The 23115-nt window shown below is 39.7% G+C and overlaps 1 protein-coding gene across 4 annotated transcripts in view; it reads left to right on the top strand.

Moving 5' to 3' along the window:
* KCNQ1 (potassium voltage-gated channel subfamily Q member 1) overlaps window positions 1-23115 on the top strand; it is a 282535-nt gene that overhangs the window by 97909 nt on the left and 161511 nt on the right. For all 4 annotated transcript variants that reach the window (XM_028733561.2, XM_028733552.2, XM_028733570.2 and 1 more), the window contains one exon: window positions 545-665. In XM_028733561.2, coding sequence (XP_028589394.2) covers window positions 545-665 — 121 coding nt within the window. The remainder of the gene's footprint in view (window positions 1-544; window positions 666-23115) is intronic.

Genomic DNA, 23115 nt, shown 5'->3' with positions numbered 1-23115 from the left:
GGCCCAACTGACCAGCTACAAAAGGTGAGACTGCTGACCAGACTCGTAGGCTTCTGTTTAAGGTTTTTTGTTGAGGTGAGGGTTGTTGCTCCTGTTGGTTATTTGTATCTTTATTTTAGGTCTTGTGAATTATGTGGAAATGGTTCAGTTTGGTTGTGCATTTAAAAAAATTATGGTTTGACTACTTCTGTAATTTTATAATTATGTGTTCTTTTTATGCTGTAAGCCACTTTGAGCATGGTTTGAACTGTGGAAAGGGAGCATGCAAATAAAATTATGTATGTATGTAGAAAGTATATATCCTGTCCAGAAATAAAACAAAATTTAAAAAAGATCAAAAGGAGCACAATAATTAGATAAGAGTATCAGTCATGAGAAAGCCACCAAGAATAAGTGGGTTTTCAAAATCTTTCTGAAAAACTAGTGTGGTAACTTTATGGAGGTTAACTGGACCTTCCAGAATCATGGACCCACCAAAGAAAAAGTATTCTGCCTTTTGCCTACTAGCAAGTTTAATCTTTACCTTCCTGTTTCTTTTTCACAGTGAAAAGAAACTCTCCATTTTTAGATACAAACACAGGACCATTCATTAGGACGAACAGCTTTGCTGATGAACTTGACCTGGAAGGCGAAACATTGCTGACCCCAATAACTCACATCTCACAGTAAGTCACAGATTTCTGAATTATGCTATCATTTGCTCCAGACAAGTTCAACCATTACATGCTATAAGCTAAAATATAATCCTAGATCAACCTTATAGTTATTTATGTAAAATCATTCTATGTAGAAATTAATGTATGCTGTCCTGATATCCATTAAAAAGTTGCCCATTCTGCTCATGGAACAAATCTGACTTTTAGGTCACATTGCACCTGATGGATATTCTTCATTTTAAGCAAAACATACTGCATTGGTTATTGAGTTGTGAGATATGCTTTTTACTTTTACCTAATACTGTGGATAGCTATACGAAAAGTTCATAGATGGCATTGGTTTTTGTGTTTAGGGACGTGTCATGTTGTGCCTGAACTGCTAATGCGCTGTTTGGACATTTCTCATATGATCTGAATAGTGTGAAATTATTCCTGTTAAAATAGCAGTGATGTATGGAGAATAACAGCACCATTGCAGTAGTACCCAGATTGAATCCACCTGTTATCCAGAGAGGTGTCAGGACATGTTGTGGATTACGAGGGCCTGCATAAACAGACTTGGCTCAGGTGTGATCAAATGATGATCATTCCTAGTTTCCTATTCAACTAAAATGCAATATTTGGTGTATTTACTGTATATTATTCTTCCTTTGTATCCTTGTCAATGTCACCAAACTCTATGTGTTTTGACTATACCGTACACAATTGTGGCTTTAGGCACGATTCCTGGAACGTAACCCTGGCAGGCTTACTGTATAAAACTATCCGTGTATCAATCTATATAGTACACAAACACAGAAATGCAGGCATATATAGTTATACTATCGTAAGAACAAAAGTGGTTTCTGATTACAAAAAAGTTTGTAAAGAAAATTGCAACTTGACATAATTAACAGTGAGGATTTATTTCCCAAGGGAATCCATAAACAAATGTTTTTTATGCTCTTATAACTGCGACTTCACGTGTTTCTTCCTCCCAGTTTTTCTTTTAAGTAGTCTGTTTTGCTGGAACTCTGTAAACTAGTAGCTCTTAAAATTTGAAAGGCTGCATTGGTATAATCCTTCATGCAAGCATTCCAAAGGGCTCCATAGTACATATCAAAAATATCTAGCCAATCCATGTAAACCAATTAGCATGTAAAAGTCAGATCAAATGCAGCTTCAGTTCAGACTGTAAAAGTGATCCATGCTCTATAAGAGACATATCAGCATGAAGAATATTTTATAGCCCAGCTGCATAACACTGTAACTCCTGGTTAGAGAATGAAGGGCTTTGGAACCAGAAAGAATAATGTGCTGTTGAATCTTGGACTGTAGTGCTGCATATAAATTAATATGCCCCAGGGGCCATGAAAATGAGCGTGTATGAAAGAAACTGATTCCATAACCACAAAGGCGTGAGTAAGAGCCGCTGTGTGAATTGCAGGCATGTGCTTGGCAAAAAGTATCTGCAAACAGATTTCACCTGAGAGCATAAAATTACTTCTCTTTGACAGGCAATATAAATCACCTGGCAAAAATATTGGTTACCTACTGTACTGTCAGGAAACTTTCTTGGTAAAAGTCAGATTAAGGAATGTGTTTAAAATCTCTGTTTTCACTTACTTGGGAAGGATGGAGAAACTCTTGCAACTGGTACTTGTCTGTTTCATCACAAGTACGTCAGGAATATCCCAGGGGTCCAGGAGCAGTAAGCCAGCAGCAGCCTTGTGAAAATCACACTTAGTTAAGGGTGTCTCTGGGGTCTCCCTAACTCAATCATGGCCACGTTTATGGAGCTTACATGCCTGTCCACATTAAGAAAAGTGAGATAGGAGGTAGATGCATGATTGGATCCAATGCACTGCCGCAACAAGAGTAGGGGCCAAAGCCTGACTCGGTGCCATAATGTGTTCTGCTTCACTGTGATGTTGACCCCAATCTCAGCAGCAGCATAGTAGCTTTTGTTCGTACTGATGCACCTGCATTTGCCTTCTAACTGCAGCCAGATGCAGCAGTTCTTCTTTGATGCATGGTTATGTCTTGGATGTGTGGAAGAACCTGGAGCAATATAATACTATGCTGCTTTAGCTAGCAGCATGAATTGGTGAGCAAGAGCAGAACTGGTTTTGCTTCAGGGCAGTATCACAGATGTGTTTCTAAGCACAACACACTTGGGATCATGAACACACTCTGAGGTCGCTTCCAGATGACCTGTTTATTGAGCATTAATCCAAATTTGTTTCTGGGGAGATCTGATTATATCTGCTGCTTTCAGAGCATCCGTTTTGATTTGGTTGTGGGGAGGATAGATAGCATTGCGTCCAGCAAATGCTACCCTACACTTTCCAGTCACTTTCTTTTATCCCATGTTTTGAAGAAGCTGGTTTGTTGTGCACCAGCCCCAAATAATATTGGATTGCGCAACCTGAATTTGCTGGTGTGTAACTGGATGCTACCCCAAAATAGCAACAGTCTGGGAGGACCCTTTATGGCCCGACCTATACAGAGGACTCCTGTCCCTCATAGAATATTTGGGGCATCTGCAAAGGGGAGTCTTTCTCTGAAATCCCATTTCCTGATCTAGCAAGATCAAGGTGAGGAGGAGTGCCAAGATACAGTACCCTTTGTGGTGATGTAAACTGAACCTCAGTCGGAGTATCAGTCACTTCCACTGCTGTTGGAGCCTCTAACAGATGGGAGATTTATGAAAGGGCTTGCAAAGGTTTGTTCCCTTTCTGTAAAATTCCCAAGAGCCATACAATCGCCAAATAGGTTTATTTATTTAAATTGTGGGGAAAGGGAGGTGGCAGGTTCATCCTCCCCATCTGACAGCCCTCAAGTTTTGTCAGAGTTCCAATAGTGCAAAAATGAGAATAGAGCTAGAGCTTTCGGAAGTATAAGGGGCAGTGGGTGGTATCTTCCCCACACCCAATAGACCACCAATATCTGGTCTCCCAGGTCATAGTCCAACACTCTAACAATTAAGCCATTTATGCCAGCTTATTTGATTTAATGCAGGAACTTACCTTTCTTCTCCATGAAAACCACTATTACTGCTTGTGAGGATCACATTGTGCTAAGTGATTTTCCTATTCCCAGATCCAGGTCAGCAAGGGGGGCAGGTGACCTACCACTGGTCGAAAGCAGGCAGCAACCTTTAGGGAGATACAGCTCCCATCCCGTAGTTCTGTTCCTCCCTTCATTGAGTGAAGCCAGTCACCATTAGCTCTCACTTGTCTCCTTAGGTTTACATATTCTTTTTTTTTTTTTACATCTTAGTTAGGTGGTATTTTCTTTCCTCATTCCATAGATATATTTTTCCTTCTCTTCTGCTTCAGTTTACTTCACCTGGAGCACCTGCCTTAGCCTCTCCTTTCCCATGCTCTGCATCTTCTTCTTTTTAGCCTTGGCACTTTTGTCTTTCCTCCCTTTCGCTCTCAGTGAAGGGATGGGAGAAGCAGCCCAATTTCTTCCCTTCCCAGAGTGGGAATGCTGGAGAAGCCTGGCGGGGCTGCTGCACTGCATCACTCTTTTCATTTTGGCGTGAACGCCATCATCCGGCTCGGATTCCATCTCGCAAAGCTTATTTTTAGCATGAACATCATTTTCAAAAGAATTGTGTGAATTGACTAAGGAGACAAGTGAGATTTAAAAGATATTCCCTGTTCATATGTCAAACGGGTCCATTGCATTTCCTATCCCCCCAGCCCCTCCTGCCAATATACCTTTACCAGGCACTGCAACCTGACACATACACTTTAGCCAAGGCAGCATTTGGCCAGAGGGTCCTGCAGAAGGTCTTCCTGCCTTAGCTCCTACAGCCTTAACCTGCCCTAGGGAGGTTAGCTATTGTACTTCCCATCCCTCCTGACCTGAAACTGGGAATGGGGAGAAGCACAGTTGCACTCACCTGAAATGTAGTTTTTCCAGTCAGCAGGCCCCACCCTATGTAGTGGACTGCAGGAATGTTTCTTCTTCTTCTTCTTCTTCTTCTTCTTCTTCTTCTTCATCATCATCATCATCATCATCATCATCATCATCATCATCATCTATTTGCACAGTTGAGGTTAGTTGTAGTTTGGATTGGGAAGTAGGATGTTTTTTCTTTTTCTTGAGCTTGGCAAGTCTGCTCAAACTGCATGATAGGAGCCCTGCCTCCCAAAGGGCTGCTACCTGCCTTTGACCAGGGGGAGGAGCCATCAAGCCATCCTGCTGATCTCTCACTGGGAATGGAAAACTACATTTCAGGTGAGCACAACTGCACTTTTGTCATTGCAGTGTTGTTATTACAGAAGACCCCTGCCAAGAAGGATAATTATCTAGTCATTTTAGAGAATATACACACCATTGTACATACGCCAACTATTTGCAAAATCTCATAGCCAAGCCAAAAAGATGTTGGGTTTGTGACACTTTGAGTTTCGTATATGCAATGGTTGTGCCTTTGTTTATTCCTGGTAATTTGATTATTAAAGTGCCCTCTTTCACCTTTGTGATTTGGAGGCAGCTTCTTCCTTTAAAGATACATTATGTCCAGAGCAAACATTTGTAACCTCTGTGGTGTGGAGGAATCCTTATTTGCGCTGACTAGATGGCTCATATTGTAAATGATTCCTGCTTTTATCTTCCTCCCTCATTTCCAAAGGCCCTTGTAAAGTCTGAGCAAATACAGCTTATTCACTTTCAAGTGGTCAGATATAATGACTGACCTGCTGTCACCACAACTCTGTTTGCAGGGCAGCTAGCAACATTTAAAATGTGATTTGCACACAGACAACTTGATGGTTAATTGCAGAGAGGAGTTGAACAGCAGCAATCAAAGCAAGCATACAGCCAAAGATCAGGCATGAAACAACATGATGTGTTACAATCAAACTTGTCCCTCATGAATCCTATTTCCTTCTGTGTTAAGTAATTAGAGTATTCCATCCTTTACAGACTTTTAAATAAACAACCTTCCTCCCCACTCTGCCTAAGAGGCAAGGAAAATAAGTAACTATGGTAGTTGTATACCATGTTAGCATATAAATTATTATGATGATGCCATTACTATTGCCTTACATGTGCCTTTTAGTTCACATGTGTACATTCTAGTCTAAAAACAATATATTTGTTGTTTTAAATTGTGGGTCTTTTTTATTGTTCCACATCCTGAGATCTCAGGATAATTGGCAAGCTCTAACTATTCTATATGTAATATAATAAAAGCCTTTAGAGGCTAAATGCATTTAGCCACACACACACACAGTTATGCTTTTCTCAGGACAGGAGCTATGCAAGCATATGTACAGAAGAGGAAAAAAGAGATACTGTGCTAAGCTGGCCATTGGGTGGTTTACTGGGTTTCCATTTCTTTGATTGGCAGATAATGAATTGGCAGAGGAGAGGCTGCTATCTTTAAATGCAGGTTGGGGGGTGGATCTGGGCAAAAAAGGAGGTTGGGAAACTATACTATAATCCTCCTATAAACTATAGTGGAATATTCGAAATGGGATTAGTTTTCATGCTCTGCATTAGTTACATAGCAATGGCAAACACTGACATGGCACATTTACAGGCCAACAGAAGAGAATGTTATTTCCTTTGGCAAATAAAACAATAAAAAATATACCTTGTAGCAGATGCATACACTTGTATGATGAGGTTCTACTACTTTAAAGTAGTAAAGACAGCTGCTGCTTTCATGCTGTAGATTAATATTAGATTCCTTGTTTTCCATGAGTTAGTTTATTTGACTGATGTTAAGTAATTAAAGTAGACTCCAGCTGCTTACATATTCAGAAGCGCAAGGTTCATTTAATGCAAGGCCAATGAGCAGCTGCATGTGCCCTGAATTTATCCATGTTTATTTTAGACACCACACAGAGCAATAAATGCAAATGCAGGAGTTGGGATAAGGCGAGATGATGCCCCATATTTATTTATTTCATTGAATTCTTATCATCACTTCTGTTTAAAGTCAGTAAATTTGTCTTTTGACCATACTATAATTAATATTGGGTATTATGTACATAGCAATTTATGTAAAATATTACACATAGTAACGTTGGCAGCTAATATTCCAAGAGAAAGTTTGCTGCAATCTTAAATTACCTATTATAACCTGATAATTTTATTATTATTATTATTATTATTATTATTATTATTATTATTATTATTATTATTATTGAAAAATGGAAAACAGGTTGGAGGGGGAATTTGAAGCAGAGAAAGAAAAAATATAAGGAAATAGCTAAGCACCCATCTTCCTACATCTTCTCTGTTCCATGTTGCTCCTCTCTTGAACCTGTGTTCCTTGCTTAGAAAACAATAACAGCGTTTGAGTTTGACTGTGGCATGCTCTCAACTACCTTAGTCAGCTGGATCTAAACATTTTCTTCAATGTGTGCAAGATAATCAAAACCCTTTGGCAAAATTTCCTTACAAATAAATCAGCCAAGTTTCTAGAACTGAGGTTCAAAATAAAAGGTTCAGTTTATGGCTGCCATGCATTACGCTATATGTTTTTCAAATGAAATTAACTGGAGGTGGTATTGTAGCAACAATTCATAACCTGCATCTTTAGTTTTCTACCACACAAAGTATCTAAAATAAAAAGCTTTGTCTGCTTTACATATAGGATTGACCTCCACTATAGGCACACATTAAATGCCTAATGAATGTGAAGATTCTTATCAGAAGATGGATCTGTGCAGTTTTGGTGGGGTACTTCGATCTATTAGTGTATATAAATGAGGATTGGTTGGACCAGTTCCCCCATTCATTCCAGAGAACTGTATATGCTTAGCTCTCTATATAGCTTTCTGATGCAAAATTAATGTTTCTCATTAATTTCGGTGGAGGGATTCATTATGTGTACCTACATGTGTACACATGCATGTGCACCTCTCTCACTGTGAGCTAGGATTTGTTCCTTCCTTTGAAATAAGTGAGGGAGCTCACGAATCCCAAGTGCCCACAAATCCCAAGTGTGCATTGGAGCTCTCATATCCCCAGTGCTTTTTCTGTGATGGTACTCACTGGTACGGAGTAGCAGCACATCTTCTTTTGTTGCCCATGGCAGACATCTTGGTCTGGCACCCACAGCGCTTTTATCAAGATAGGAGTATCACTACCTCCTTTATTTTATTATTATTTTTGAGCACTGCACACCCCTAAGCTGGAGTTCAGTGTTAACTTCTTGTATTCTGGCTTGTTTTCTGCTTCGTTTGCTCATGATTTATGAGGTTTTCCAAGGCACTTATTAAAGTCCACCATATGAAGTTATGACATGCAGGAGTTCTGGGGAAACACAACTGAATAATTTGCTAGGGATATATTGCTCCATTTCATTAAAATATTACACAGCCAAGGCTGCTTATCCAACCTAGGTGATAAGCTTGCAGTGACCTTTTTCTGCAGCCAGTTTCTAACCCAGAATTCCTCGTTGAATTTGGTTGGAATGAATGAGCAAATCACACCGCAAGCAGCAGTTGCACTCTTGGCCCTAGGTAGTTGGCCTCAATTGAAATAAATGGGGAGCAGCTACTGAAGGGTAATAAAGCTGTAGTGATTTTAGCAGTTATTCTGAAACCATCTGCTTTTCATTTTATAAATCTAAACCAATCCTGCCCATATCAAATTTTAGGCGCACATTTAAATAACAATATTGGAATGCATTTTACCCGCACCCTTTGCCGTAATGGAAATGGTACTTTTATTAACATCGTGATCGTTTGTAATGTTCCTTGCTTAAAAATAGGAAGTGCATCAGGAGATTTCAGAGCTGCACAACAGCGTCCCTTTTTTTGCAGGGGGAGAGGGGGGTGTCTTTATCCACTAGATATTTTCGTAATCTTATTTTAATGCTATCTCTCGACAACATTAAATGATTAAATCATTATTAAACCGGTTTCATTTTTTAAAAAATAACTTGAACCAAAAAGAGTATGTAATGGCCTTTTGGACCATTTTTGAAACTCCCAGAGGCTGCACACCACAGCTGGAAACAACTTGTGCTATGAAACTCAATATTGGCAAAAACGTAGGCTTCTGTCCAGAGAAGTGTGAAGGAGAGACCCATGTGTACAGCAGGATTTTTGTGGTCATTTTTTGAACAGTAGTTGCACAGGGGGCTGGTCTTTGGAAAAAGAGCAGCAGAAGTCCTGCTGTACACAGCCAATCCCTAAAACATCTGCACAACTGCTTAGGGGATAATGGTATTGGTGCTGATGCAGACATAAGCTTGTATATTGTGTTGACATGGAAAGAGTATAATTCCTCTAAACCAAAGCCCCATACTTCTCCAAGTCCATCCAATTCTTCACCTTGAATGACTTTACTGGTATAGGAAGAAGAGGTGTCACCTGAAATCTGGCAGGGCAGGAGGAGGTAAAAGACTGCATTTAGGTTACCTGAAACATTCACCTGGGAGAGAGCTTTGCAGATGTGCCTTTCCCTTTAGGAACTACATAGTGGAATAGAACTGAGTAGGTGAGAAGCAGAAATGCTGCGCTGAAGCAGGAGCAGTTCTGAGTAACAGTGGGCTTTGTGCAGCTATGCCATACTCAGAGTGGGCTCATCAGAATGAATGGATGAAACTGACTTGCCAGTTGGTTTCAGTGTTGAGTTTGACTTTGTTGGCTACAACTCAATAGTTGTAAAAATGTGTAAGCAATGCAGACTTACTGAAATGTCCCCTGGTAAACATTCGGCACGGTTTTAAGTATGACCCAAGAATGCACTCAAGCCCGCATACCCAAGAGAGTGCCTGTACTGTATGCTTCCCCCCCCCCCCCCGGACTTCCTTATCATTATCTCTTTATCTTCATGTTCAGACATAGGCAGTTAAAGGAAAGTGGTTAGTGGCTGCTCCATAACTGCAGAATTCCTTCCAAAGATTTGCCAAAATCTGAGCATCCTCCAGAAGCACTGAAAGGCCTTTCAGAATGAAACTGGATGGCAGTCTAGCCCTTGGCTCTAGTTCATCCCTGTGACAATATTACCAGGAGGGCCCCAGTGCTGCCTAGTTATTCAAATGGTAAGGCAGGCAGCAAGGGGTTTGTGACACCAGCAACCTTTACACTATTGCTATTGAAATTCAGATGTCTCCTTAATTATTAATTTAAATCACCTAACTCAGGGGTCAGCAAACTTTTTCAGCAGGGGGCCGGTCCACTGTCCCTCAGAACTTGTGTGGGGCTGGACTATATTTTGGAAAAGAAAAGAAAATGAACGAATTCCTATGCCCCACAAATAACCCAGAGATGCATTTTAAAGAAAAGCACACATTCTACTCATGTAAAAACACGCTGATTCCCAGACCGTCCGTGGGCCAGATTTAGAAGGCGATTGGGCCGGATCTGGCCCCCGGGCCTTAGGTTGCCTACCCATGACCTAACTGTTCAATCCCAAATCTGTACTATATAGTGGGTGCTGGTGCCACAGAGGCATTGCTGCTTTGCATGTGGAAGGTTCAGTCCTCAGCACCTCCATGTAGAAGTGCGAAAGACTCTGGCCTGAAACCCTGGAGAGCTTCTGCCAATCACAGTTGATAATACTGAGACAGATGAACCAATAGTCTGACTTGGTCTTAAGGCAGCTTCCTAAGCCCCTGGGACAGTGAATAAGGGGGTTATTTTTGCAGTCTTGTAAAGGGAGAAGTGACTGATTTGCTCATAGGGAAAACTCATTACAAAATTCATCTTTTGTATATTTTCTGCAAAGTTTTCTTTTAATTATTTAAAGCAGCTCAGAATGTTATTATTTTAGAGGAGCTGTATAGTGTCTGCTTTTTGAAGTGACTGAATCACTGGACGCAACTACTACAATGATATTTCCCAGGAATAGTTTCTCTCAAACTAAGGTCCCATCTCATATTGTTTCTATCTTAGTACAGAATTTCTAACTATTAGAAGTTTAGAAGTTAGCTGAGCACAAATGAAAAAAACCCTTCAGTTTCTATATAAAGCTTATGACTCACCTTCTGAATCTATCTACAACCGAATTGGATCTAACATAACACAAGGGGGCAGTCCTGTCATGCAAGAGATTTTGTATTTAAGTGAGGATGACAAGATGCTTGTTTTCAAACTTTTTTCATAAAGAGCAGATTCTTAGGGTGGAAGCCAGCCAAAGATTCAGCAACTCAGTCACCTTTAATGAGAGACAGTTAAGCACATGCTTATCTCTCCCACACATAGAAACAATTTTAAAAGTGTGTATCCATTCAGCTCCAAACCTGAATGCAAAAAGCCTTTAGCTTTAAAAACCAAGTGGCACACAGAAAATTGATTTTGTGGCTAGTTGCTGATCAGGCTGAATGTGAGACAAATCTCTGTGTTTGTTTGTTTGTTTGTGTGTTTGCTGTTGTTGTTGTTTTTGGATAAGGTATGCAAAAGCACCAAGAAAGAGTTGTTTCTGTTACTTTTTTGTGTTTTGGTAGCATTGTGCTTCTAATTGCTCTGAAAAAGCCAACTTGGCAACGCCCACTATGAATCTTGTGGAATATAGGAAATAAGTGAAATTCTAAAATTGCTTTTTAAGCTCCAGATATTATGTCCAAAGGGTAGTAATAATATTTTACCTGGACTGAAGTCCTCTCACATGTTGGATTGAAGGCTTTTATAAGCCTGTTGCGATGCTATGATAAAGGTTACTGTGATTTAAATCATGCACACCTTCTAAGTGTCTATCTGTCTGTCTGTCTGTCTCTCTCTCTCTCTCACACACACACAGAGAGAGAGAGAGAGAGAGAGACTGGCTTCTCTCAGTCACACTCGCACACCCCATAGTTGAGCTCATGAATGATTTTTATTATTACCATTATTGTGATATGCCAACTTTGCAGTGCCTTTGCCAAACAGTGTATGGAAGCAAAACCTAGGGGAAACATTTCCTACCTCTCCTTCCCCACAAATAAAATGTTTCAGGCCACATAGGATTTATTCCCCAGGAGCACCTTTGTTTCTGACCAACTCACTTGTACACACCCAGAGGCCATTGTACAATATTTATGTGGGGCTGTCCTTGAAGAGGGTTTGGAAACTCACAAGGTTTTACAATGTGGCTTCAAGGTGCTTAGCTTGGTTGTGCTGGTTTGTACATACCTCATCAGCCTTAAAAGAACTACACTGACTGCTGGCTGCTTCTAGAAGCAGCTCAAAGCACTGGTGCTAAATTTTAAAGTCTTAGGTGGCTTGGGTTTGGAGTACCCAGTGGACCTCCTCACCCCACATCAACCTGACATTTATAAAGATTTTCTCAGGAGATTTTTCACCCTATGTCCCTGCCTGGTAAAGTGAAGTAGGTGACTATCAGGCAGAAAGTGTTCCTCTGTATGGCAATTCTCCCTTGCGACAATGTTCCCCAGACAAATATGTGAAGCACTGGTTTTCTTTTTCCTGTTATCTATGTTGCTCTAGGATGCGGAAGCGTACTGTATTTTTCATTTTTGACTTCTATTTGTAATATTTTTAGGCTGTTGTAAACTGTTTGGAGATTTTCTTCAAAACGTGAAGCAGTAAAACAAACAAACAATAATATATAGACCAAACTTACTCCCACTGATTTTCAGAAGTGATTGTTTCTTAGTGATTATTTATTATCAATTACATTCCCCACCCCACCCCCACTGTTTTTACTAAGGTTATAGCGACTTCCAGAGTATCTCCCATCCATGGCTCATTGGGCTCCACACAACCCCACATCTCCCTTGCTCTGTCTTTTGCCAAGGGTACCCACTGTGGCGTTTGCCCTCCTGTGTGTGTGACATCATCCTGGGTTCATAGGGAAAGGGTTAACTAATTGTAAAATGACTAACCTATGGGAACCCAGGGGGCAGAGTTAACTGTGTATAAGGTTTAAGCACAGAGGTTTTATAGGGAGTTAGAGTTAGAGTTGTTGAAAAGACAGTCTGGAGTTAGAAGAGACAGAGAAGATAAGTCTGTGGGTTGGGCTAGTCTGGTGGGAGAGAGTGAGAGAATTTATTAAGAGGAGTCAGTCAAACAGTTGAGATATTCAGCCAGAAGGTATTAGGAAGGTATAGGCCGGTAAAGAAACTAAAGTTAAGATACTGACAGGAATATTATCTGAGAAACCATAAACTTGTTAATACAGTGGTACCTCGGGTTACATATGCTTCAGGTTACAGACGCTTCAGGTTACAGACTCTGCTAACCCAGAAATAGTACCTCGTAAGAACTTTGCTTCAGGATGAGAAAAAAACGCACAGCGACGGTGCGGTGGCAGCGGGAGGCCCCATTAGCTAAAGTGGTGCTTCAGGTTAAGAACAGTTTCAGGTTAAGAACGGACCTCTGGAATGAATTAAGTACTTAACCTGAGGTACCACTGTATTGTGGATATTAAGGACCTTGTCTACATGGACAGTAAGGTGGAAAAGACCTAAGGGATGTGAAAGTCTAGCATGGTTTAGGAAAAGCTTTGATATTTCTTAAGGGGCAGAGGATTAGGAAGAAGCTAAAGTACTCTGGGTTGTGTCTGCAAAGCCCCTCCCCACAAAATGCTGTGATTTGATTGGAATCCGTTTTTTGTTAGCAGCAAAGCATAAAGAAGCCCATGCAGCAAGAAAGATTGGAGGCTTAGATCTCTTATCCCACTCTCATTGTTTTCATTTCCTTCCATTCTCAAACAAGTAAGGTTTTGGTTGCAGCTGAAAACTGAGCAGTTTAAAAACGAGTTCAAAAGGCTGTATTTCTGCTGAAAATCTATAGAGAAATGATGAAGAAGTTTAAGCATTGTGAAGTAGAACAGTTGTGTCCTCTCCTGTACAAATGAGGCTTGGGTAGCTTCAGCTGAATGGGCCTACATTTAAGATTGTGTGAACCGTTTTTAGAGTATCACACCTGCAATATTACACATGTTCATGCTATGGAATAAAGTTCCCATAGAGCTGAGTGTTAAAGCTTAACAAAATGAGGAGGAGTTGTTAGTATGCCAGTTTGTTAAGTCAGCAACAGAGCATCAGAGCTTCCATGCTGTTGGGGCATGTCATATGGTAAGGACATGTCATCCCCATAATTAGTAATAATGCAGGGAAAGTAAAATTGCTGGGTGAGGTCATATGGGGATTTGGGCTGGTGTGTCACCAGTGTATGGATGACAGCCTCTTGTTTCTGTCCTCTGTTCCTCGGAAAGCAGTAGAAGTTGCAAACAAGTAACTAGTACTAGTTTTTGGACTGGGTGTGTGTGAACAAAGGGTGGAGTGACATAGGAGTTAGGCGTACTTGATGAAGTTGTGCTCTCTTGTGAAAAGCAACAGTTTCACAACTTCTGGGAACAGCCTTGGCAGTGCTGGCAGTGGCCTGGAGTGCCTTTCACCAGTTTCAGTTTGTGCGCCAGCTGTGCCCTTTTATGGAAAGGCCAAACTTCACTTAAATCATTCATGCCGAAGTTGCTTAGAACTTGAATTAGTTATCTGTTCTGCTTAGGGATGCCCTTGAAGAGAGCTTGGAAGTTTCAAAAGGTAGCTTCTAGGGCTGTGACTAGATCATATTATAACAAACCAATTCTTTGCCAGCCATACCGATTACCAAAATGTATCCAAGCTCAATTAAATAAGCTTGTTGTGGCTTTATCGTTCTTAACACTCAAGGGCCAGTGTGTCCCAAGAATTGCCTACCCTCTGTGAAACTGTCCAAGCATTATGGTGCGCCACTAGGGCCATTTTCTATAGCTGCAATAGGAACGTGTAGTTTAAAATTTGGTAAATGTCTCTTTGGTTGCATTGAGTAACACACATCACATTAGCTAAGATATAGCTGAATATGATTATTCAGCTTTTTTCGATTATTACTCCCCTGTTTCAATATACGTAAATAAAAGTATTTGTGTTTATTAGGAAACATAGTTCTAAGCACTAGGACGTATCTTTTCAGAAGCCTTTTTCTTTTTGGTAAATGCTGGGCATGTGCTCATTTATAATCTTCACTGGACAATGCATTTGTTCTCCTCGACAGTTGAATAAGGAGGGGAAAGACATTTTGAAAAATGTGTTCCTGTCGTCTTTATGTGTGTGCCTTTCCTTACATCATGTTGAGCAGAAATCCTCAGGGTACCTTGAACAGTAGTTTCTGGGAGCAAGATGGATACCTGACTAGACTAGCTTTGACTAGAATTGTCTCACAAGATTGTTGAGATTATGAGATATTTGTCAGTCAGTTTTAAAGATGGTTAGATTTCAAGACTCAAAACAAAAACAGACTTCACAACTTTTTTTTGGGGTAAAATGCAATTTTTAAAAATGTAGCTTCCTTTCTCCGTATGTGCATGTATAATTGATAAAAGACCAGGGCACAATGAGCACTTGGGGAAGGGCCATCCATCATGTGCCAGATTTACAGTTTACACAACAGCAGACAAATAGCTGTATTAATAAGAGTTAAAGCTTAATCCTTGCAGTCATGAACTGCTGCAAATCAGTGCAGTTGTTACAGCTAAGGAAACCCAGCATCATAATTTTTAAACCATAGCAAAATGACGCAGTAATGTAAAGAAAAGCACTTTTGAAATCCTTCATTGCTAATTGCAACAGACATTCATTAAACGTCTGATGGGGCTCAGCATATCTGACCTGATGCAGAGCCTCTAGCACTGTGTACCTTTTCTAGGATTCAAGTGCTTCTTGCTCTGCTCATTTCAAATTTTGTGCAAAACCAGAATGGGTAGTGAAATGAAATCCCACCATACAGAATAGAAATTGCAGCCTTCCTGTCCCATAGAGACCCATAACTTATTCTTATTTTTTCTTCGAGAACTGAATTCCAGAGATTTTTATATTGTAAGGATAGATTAAAAAACAAAAACCTATTTCTCCACAAGTGCTGTGGAGATCCTGGCAGCTGCCAGCATCCATGTCAAAAGTTCCTTTTGGTGAAATGTCTTCATAGTATCTGTCCACATTTAATATCTTTTTGATATCTCTCGATGAATTTCATTCCATAATAAAGCAGCCTGTGGGCATTCCTAGCAAAGATGGAAGAAAGTCACTTTTTATTCTAGAAGAATTAGAAATTCTTGCTTGAATGAGACTTGTAGTAAAATGAAATGTGAGTTTGCACATTTTACATTTGAGTTTGCACATTTTTGAAAGGTAAGGAATTCTTTCCACCAGCAGGCAAATTAGAAAGATAATTACTGGATGTGTTTAATGAGTATAACTCTTTGAAAGTATTAGAGCCCTTTGTACTACAGTCTGCGTGTTGCATAATTTCTCTGCTTTGCTAAGGAAGTGTTGACATGCTCTTTTAGGTGTAGCCAACATGGCGCCCCCAGATGTTGTTGGACTCCAGCTCCCATCAGCCCCAGGCATCAAGGCCAGTGGAAGGGATGACACAAGTTATCATCCAACAGCATCTGGTGAACAACACACTGACTACCCCTGTGTTAAAGGATTGGATACTATAGACGCGGGTGGCTCTGTGGGTGAAACCACAGAGCCTAGGACTTGCTGATCAGAAGGTCAGCAGTTCGAATCCCTGCAACGGATGGAGCTCCCGTTGCTCGGTCCCTGCTCCTGCCAACCTAGCAGTTCGAAAGCACGTCAAAGTGCAAGTAGATAAATAGATACCACTCCGGCGGGAAGGTAAATGACATTTCTGTGCGCTGCTCTGGTTTGCCAGAAGCGGCTTAGTCATGCTGGCCACATGACCTGGAAGCTGTACGCTGGCTCCCTCAGCCAGTAAAGCGAGATGAGCGCCGCAACCCCAGAGTCGGCCACGACTGGACCTAATGGTCAGGGGTCCCTTTACCTTACTATAGAATTAACATCATGGAGTTTTGTTTTGTTTTCAAATCAAACTGTATTGAAGTTTCAATATCGCCCATTCAAAACCTTGAGATGGATTTAAACAGCATAGTTTAAAACAGATTAATATTGACACAAAGTTGAAAGGGGAAACTAAAAAAAGAATGAAACAGCCTGCTTAAACCCACTAAGAAGATGTTAGCCTGCCCACACACAGAGTCACATAACTTTCAATATGTATATTTAAGAGTCTTAAGACCAGTTCACAAAACCAAGTGGCTGAGTGATAATTTACTTTAAATTCTTTAAATGGAACATGTCAGGCTATTTTTGTGTATCTGTGCAACATGTGGAACATCTGATTTTTTGCCACACCAGAGCAAACTGCAAGAAGAGACATAGTGAAAAACAGATGTTTTGTATGTCAAATTGCTGCACATGAGTGGGTTGCCATGCAGAGTAGCCTTCATGTGGTAGCTTGGTCTCATGAATAGTCCTCCATGCCCTGAACAGTAAACACAAACTTATTGACTTCAACTTCCATATGATGGCTGTAGTAGTATGGCGGTCGAGGCTACATGAGTAGCGAGATTCTTTCTTTTGTCATAGCCAGCAGCAGGAAAGCCCCACTTCCATGCATGGAGATAACTTGTTAGAATGCTTAGATATGAATATAATATCTCTCAACCCCCAACCCCATTGATTCTTAAAAAATAACTGAAGTTGATCTCTTGAAAGTTTCCTGAAAACTAACAGTTGGTTGTATAGAGGCAGCAGATAGATGCATTAAATTCCACTGCTTTCATTCCTCATATGGCACCTTGGGACCATTGTTGGCCTAGGACATCTACAGTGCAATTTCTTACTCTTGTCATGTTATAGAAGTGCAATTGAAAAGACTCTTGGCTACTCTTAGTCTCCAGAATAATAAACGACAAGGGAATAAATAAGCCTTAGTACATACTGGCATGTATTATTGGTAGTCTTGCCAAACCCTCATGGTTGTTTTTTTAAAATATTGCAGCCTGAAATTACTTTTCTAATTCATTAAGAGAAGATAGACAATATTAAAATAAGCAAATGCACCAATGTCTTTGGCAATAATTTCCCAAATAATATATTTGTCCAGATTTAGTAAACAACATTAGCATATATTTGATTTAGACAGTATAGAGTTTAAGCTTGCCAAACTGGGATCAAAATTCATATGTAGAAAACAGATGGGATTGCAGCTGGGATCTTGCTGCTCCACCTCTGCTTTAATAATAATCTGGAGTGCACTTTCTCCCTAAGGACTAATTTCTACCTAAGGATTTGCAATGCAATCCTATACATGCTTCCATAGAAGTAAGCCCTACTGACTTCCGTAGAGCTTACTCTAAGGTAAGTGTTATAGAATTGCAGCCTTAGTTGCATTTTTTAGTTCAGCATCCCCAGGAGGGATCAGAGCTGGACAGAGACCAATTTCATCTCCAATGTGTAGAATTTTTGTACATAGATTCTTCATAAGAAAGAATATGAAGTAAAGGCAATGAAACTGAAAATGGGGGGGGGGGGGGAGAGGAAGTTTCCAGGCTTGTACATGTATTTGTCTTTATAGAAGGTATATGTATATAATCTATAAAGTAACGGGTTGTATTCAACTAAGGTGTGCTCACAGTAGACCCATTGGAATTCGTTAACCAAAGTTAGTTATATTCATAAACTTTGACGAGTCTAGTCTGAGTAGAACTTACATTTGCTACAGCCTAATGTGATATAATAGATACAGTGAATAAATTCAAGCAGGGCATAATCCACCACAAAACCATCATGTAGAAGCTCAGTTGAATTAATGGGGGCTACAGAAAACCACTGCCAAAGACTTGGACAGCTCCCAGCCATTTTAGTGAGGTTTGTGCTGAAGAAGCTCCTAGTGGATTGTGCTGATATCCTGTGCTAATTTGTTACACTGGGCTCTGTTCTTTTTCCAGTACATTTGCTAAACTCTGTTTTTAAGCTGATTTATTCTTCATAATTGCTGCTGTGCTTTTGGCAGTTTGACTCTCCTTTGCACAGAATAAGCAGACTGGATTCTATTCCGCTTCTAATCTTTGGCTTTCCATTTTGGAATTAGTAGGTATTACAAGGAGCAGTTGAAACCTTTTCTTCCATACTCTTATTTCCTTTCACTGTCAGCTCCAACTAATGACCTCTGTGTTTCTGAATGGTGCCAGTGCTACCTAGCTACACCAGGGAGCATGTGCGCCATAGAAAAGAGACATGTTCTACATTGAATAATTACCTGGACAAATATTTTCAATTTGTATAAAAAGTTCTTGATAGTGCTTGATTTTGCTTCAAGGACCTGTTGTTAGTATTCAGGCCTGTGAGCCTGTGAATGTAATCCTACAGTGTATTTACACCCCCATTCCCACCCCAAAATACTATTAAGGTTGTGGGTTGTTTTTTTTTTGCTCTTTATTCTGTTGATGTTCCATATGTGCCTGCTGTCTGAGTGCATGCAGACACATGTTCATTCCTAATAAGCAGATCCTCTTTCACCCAGTGTTTGAACAGCAGTTGAAAGAAGATGCACTGGTTTGTAAAATGCCTAGCAGCAGGCATTAAGAATCCAGTTATAGCAGCTGTCATCAGTAGAAACACACAGGTGTTCCCAGTAATAGGTGCAGTTTTATTTTATAACATACACTTGTGTTCTTTTCTGTGGCTCAATATTTGTAACATCCAAAGGGGTAACTTGCAATAACCTACTTTTTGTTGTTGTTGGGATTGCAGCATACAGGAGGGCATAACTTCACTGTCCTTTGAAGACAGAGGGGGCTTCAGAGATTCATTGAAGGTTGGTGTCCTAAATGAACATAGGACCACATGCTATGTGGCAAGGTTTCTATTCAGAGTGTGCATCTGGGTAAGAATTAATGTCTAGATGGTATTTAGTTTAAGTTCACATTTCCCTCCTGTACAAATACAAGGAAGTGCTGATTGGTCCTAGTTTTTCAGAAGTGGGAATTCACACATTGAAAGATGCACATGTGGGATTGATACATTAGAATCTACATTCAAGTTGCATGTTTTTTCCTGCGATGCAATGTTTTCAATGTGTGAATTGTATCTTTTCCTAACATTGGTAACTTTTTGAAATCCTGGGTTCATGTGTACTATTCTTCTGGTTAACAGTCCATTTAATTACAAATATACCTAGGCTCAGTACGTAATATTTCTTCATCCTTGCACTGCTGATCAAAAGCTTTTTATTAAATCTAACAGTGCCAGAAAGAGAACTTTACTTAGTGGAAACCAAGGTTCATGCATTTTCAGGGAAGGTGGTTTGTGTTTTTTTCCTGAGCAAGAAAAAGAGTTTGGACCTCAATTAACCTATGAGTCAGTGCTGCTGCAGGCCAAGTATTCTTTCCCTTTGATCTCCCCACTGCTTTGTATTATAAGACTGGGAATTATCACCTCCCACTTCAGTTTTGCTCACTTTACTTTTCCAGTTTACAGACACCTTCACGTCAAGCTCTGTTTATAATCCCTGCTCCCATCTCTTCCCAGACTTATCAGAGGAACTGTTTATATAAAACAGCAATTCAAAAATATGCATTTTAAGAAGAAAGTCGTATTTCAGTTACATCCTTTAGATAGCTGCTATATGGAAATATGTATAGAAGCCAATAAATATTTTTTTTCTATTGCTCAATATATGCATGTGCAGGCAACTTAGCATCTTTTATGTAAATTCTTATGTACCTAACTCTACTAAGTAGAGTTTATAGCTGATGGGAGTCACAACTTAAGTACCATTGAAATCAATGTGAAAACTTAATCCAAAGTTAGTTTGGATCCAAATAAATAAGCATACATAGAAAGGCACTGTGGAAAATAACTTTAGACACACACTTGTGTACAGAAGTTGTGGCACAAAATAATTTACAATTGACAACATACCAAATAAAAAATAGCAGACAGATGTTAACTTTATGACAGATATCTACATCAATCCCAGTCTTATAAAGGCATCAGTACAATTGTACAGTGTAAGATACTTAATTTGTGAACTTTTAAGGATGTTTCAATTAAATGCCCAGTGTCTATTCACTTTCCTTTTCAAAGTGGTTTTTCAAAGAAATGCTGTGTATGAGCCTTTCGTGTTTGGTGTAATTTTTTTAACCCATTCCAGGCCTATCTGAATAACAGGTATTTTGACTTTCCTCTTTATTTTTTTCTTCCCACCCCCTTTTTGGTTAACATGATGAAACAGATGATAGTGAAAGTGGGAAGAAAATGTCTTGATAAAAGCTGTGAGGTGACAAAAGCTTTCTCTGGGCAGTTTTGCTACTAGATTCATGGCTAGTTGGCTTATACAGTCCTTGGAGAGTTAGAAATAGGGTCAAATAGTGATGTGAAACTGTGCTGTGGTTTTGTAAAAATTGCAAACAGCAGCTTCAGACCTACCAAAGTGGGGGTTTTTTTGTTTGGAAACAAAATCCAGATTTCTTCTCTCATACTTTTAATTGAAGAGGAGCTTTTGTTTTGCTTTTAAAAAAAAACAACAACCAAAAAACCCCACCCAGCATAGATGTCTTATGTGTGTAATTCTCTGAAGTGCCACCTTTTAATTTACTTAGTCAAAATAGGAGCTTAGACTTTTTTTGTGGTGTGTTAACTCTCCTACTTCTAATGCCTGCTAGAATATTTTATTGCTGTTGGTGGAGTCACTTTGGTGGAACCAAAATAATTTTGGTTTTCCATTCTTAACCAAAGAAAGGGTGTGTGTATAAGTGTAATCCTTCATTATTTTCACATTTTACTACCCATGTTTTCCTTTATCCATTGCATCAGCACTCTTTTAAGAGTTTGTCCTCAGAGACATCAAAGAAGGCAAAAACTGCAGATTTCAAAAGGTGCAGCTCCATCCCCAATTTGGTTGTCTTCATCCCCCCCCCCCCGCCCACTTTCCTGGGAAACTGACATTGTAATAAATATAATTCCATAGGTCGTGGGGCATAAATTGATTTTATGTAGCTCTTTGTCCTGGCCATAAAATGTATCACACCCTACGCTCTTCTAAGTAAACCATTAGAAATGGGTTGCAGCTATACTAACAAATGGTGGTTTTTCACATACTGTGTATTAATTTTAATAAAATCTCTCTTGCATGAAAAATCACATTTAAGTCATTGGGAAAGATTATTTGCATATATTCCTAAGGGTGAGAATTGACATTCTAGTACAAGGCTATAGAATGTAAAGCAAATACACATTCATTCATTTATTTTAATGTGATGTGATGATAAAAAATTATCAAAATTCATCGAAGAATGCTGAACTCCTGGAAATTGCTGTTGATAACTGTCCAAGCTTACATTGACGTCTTCCTGTTGACAATTAATATTTGATGTCTGCTATTTGTTCCATAATGGAATCTGGTCTTGTAGCTTCTGACATAGATCTATGCCTGAAGTTTTTTTAATGTATATTGAAAGGAATTGTGCATTACAAGTGTGTTGAGTGGGTCACTGTTAAGTTTTGTAAAAGTTCGTGTTGCAACCAAGAAATTCTGGGCAAAATTCAGCCAATGAAATTATTTGGACTTTGAAGTTCTTAAAGTGTCCCAGATCATGCTTGTTCTTATTTGATTTTGACTGTATACACTATGCTCTGCATAGCACCAAGCACAGTATTTGCACTTAAATGTTTATTACTGTAACTTTTAGTAGGAATGGTAAGGTAAAATTCCTCTTGGGTCACCCAGCGCTATTGTCGATGTTTATCTCACTTGAGATACTGTGTCTATTATTTAACCTGGTTTCCCCTGGCCCCCCCCCCCCCGTTCCTTAATTTCATCCAGTTATGTCTAGACAGCATCTGTGAGTTTTGCCAAACACCTCACCTTTATGTTTAGCCTGTAATAATAGGAATGGTCTACAATACCACTTGTAAAGGTTTATGAACTTTTGCCCTCTTTCTAAACTTCCACACACACCCTCCCCCAAACCTCCTGGGCTCCCTAAACTATTCCTTCCCATCCGTTTTTCTCCGCCCCAGCTCATTTTCAACACACTCCCTGTCCACACAATACTTTATCTCGTCCTCTTTTACAGCAATCTCTGTGTGGTTTCAACTCACTTTTTAAGAGGTTTGTTCATGAATAGGCCTTGCCATGATCCAGAAAGTGCGTTGGGTGAATCCACATGGTTCTCTGAACTGTTTGGGGATTATGCTTTCCATACATGAGGTTAAACAACACTGGCTTCTACTTTGCTCTGCAGACCAACTTTGGCTGCAGCTACCACCCCCCTGCACTTCTTGTACTCTAGATATTACTGGGTAGCAACAGTCGGAAATCAGCTGGTGTATGTCTATGCAACCTTTATTCATATCTAATAGTATTTCTTCCAATTTATACACTTGTTCTTCCCTATAGCATATCAAGCAATAAGATGCCCCTGGGGTTTAGAAATGGAATTGCTGTGTGGGTAGCTATTTGAACAACCAAGAACAAAAGTGAAACATTAAAATACACAAGCTATGTTGTATTTATGTTAAGTCATTTAAAACCGTTTTCTGGAACATAAATAATATAAGTTCTCACCCTGCTTACGGCCAATGGTGAGCCTGATCACTGGGTTTCTTAGATAAAATACAAAAGTCCAATTCATTTGGCAGAGAGAGAGCTGTAAAACCGTGTTTATGAAAGACAATCTTACTCGGCTACTAGTGATCGCCAAAGAA

Source organism: Podarcis muralis, chromosome 1 (assembly GCF_964188315.1).
Source record: "Podarcis muralis chromosome 1, rPodMur119.hap1.1, whole genome shotgun sequence".
Lineage (NCBI taxonomy): Eukaryota > Metazoa > Chordata > Lepidosauria > Squamata > Lacertidae > Podarcis > Podarcis muralis.
Note: the sequence above shows the minus strand (reverse complement) of the source record. Positions and strands in the feature narration are given on the sequence as shown.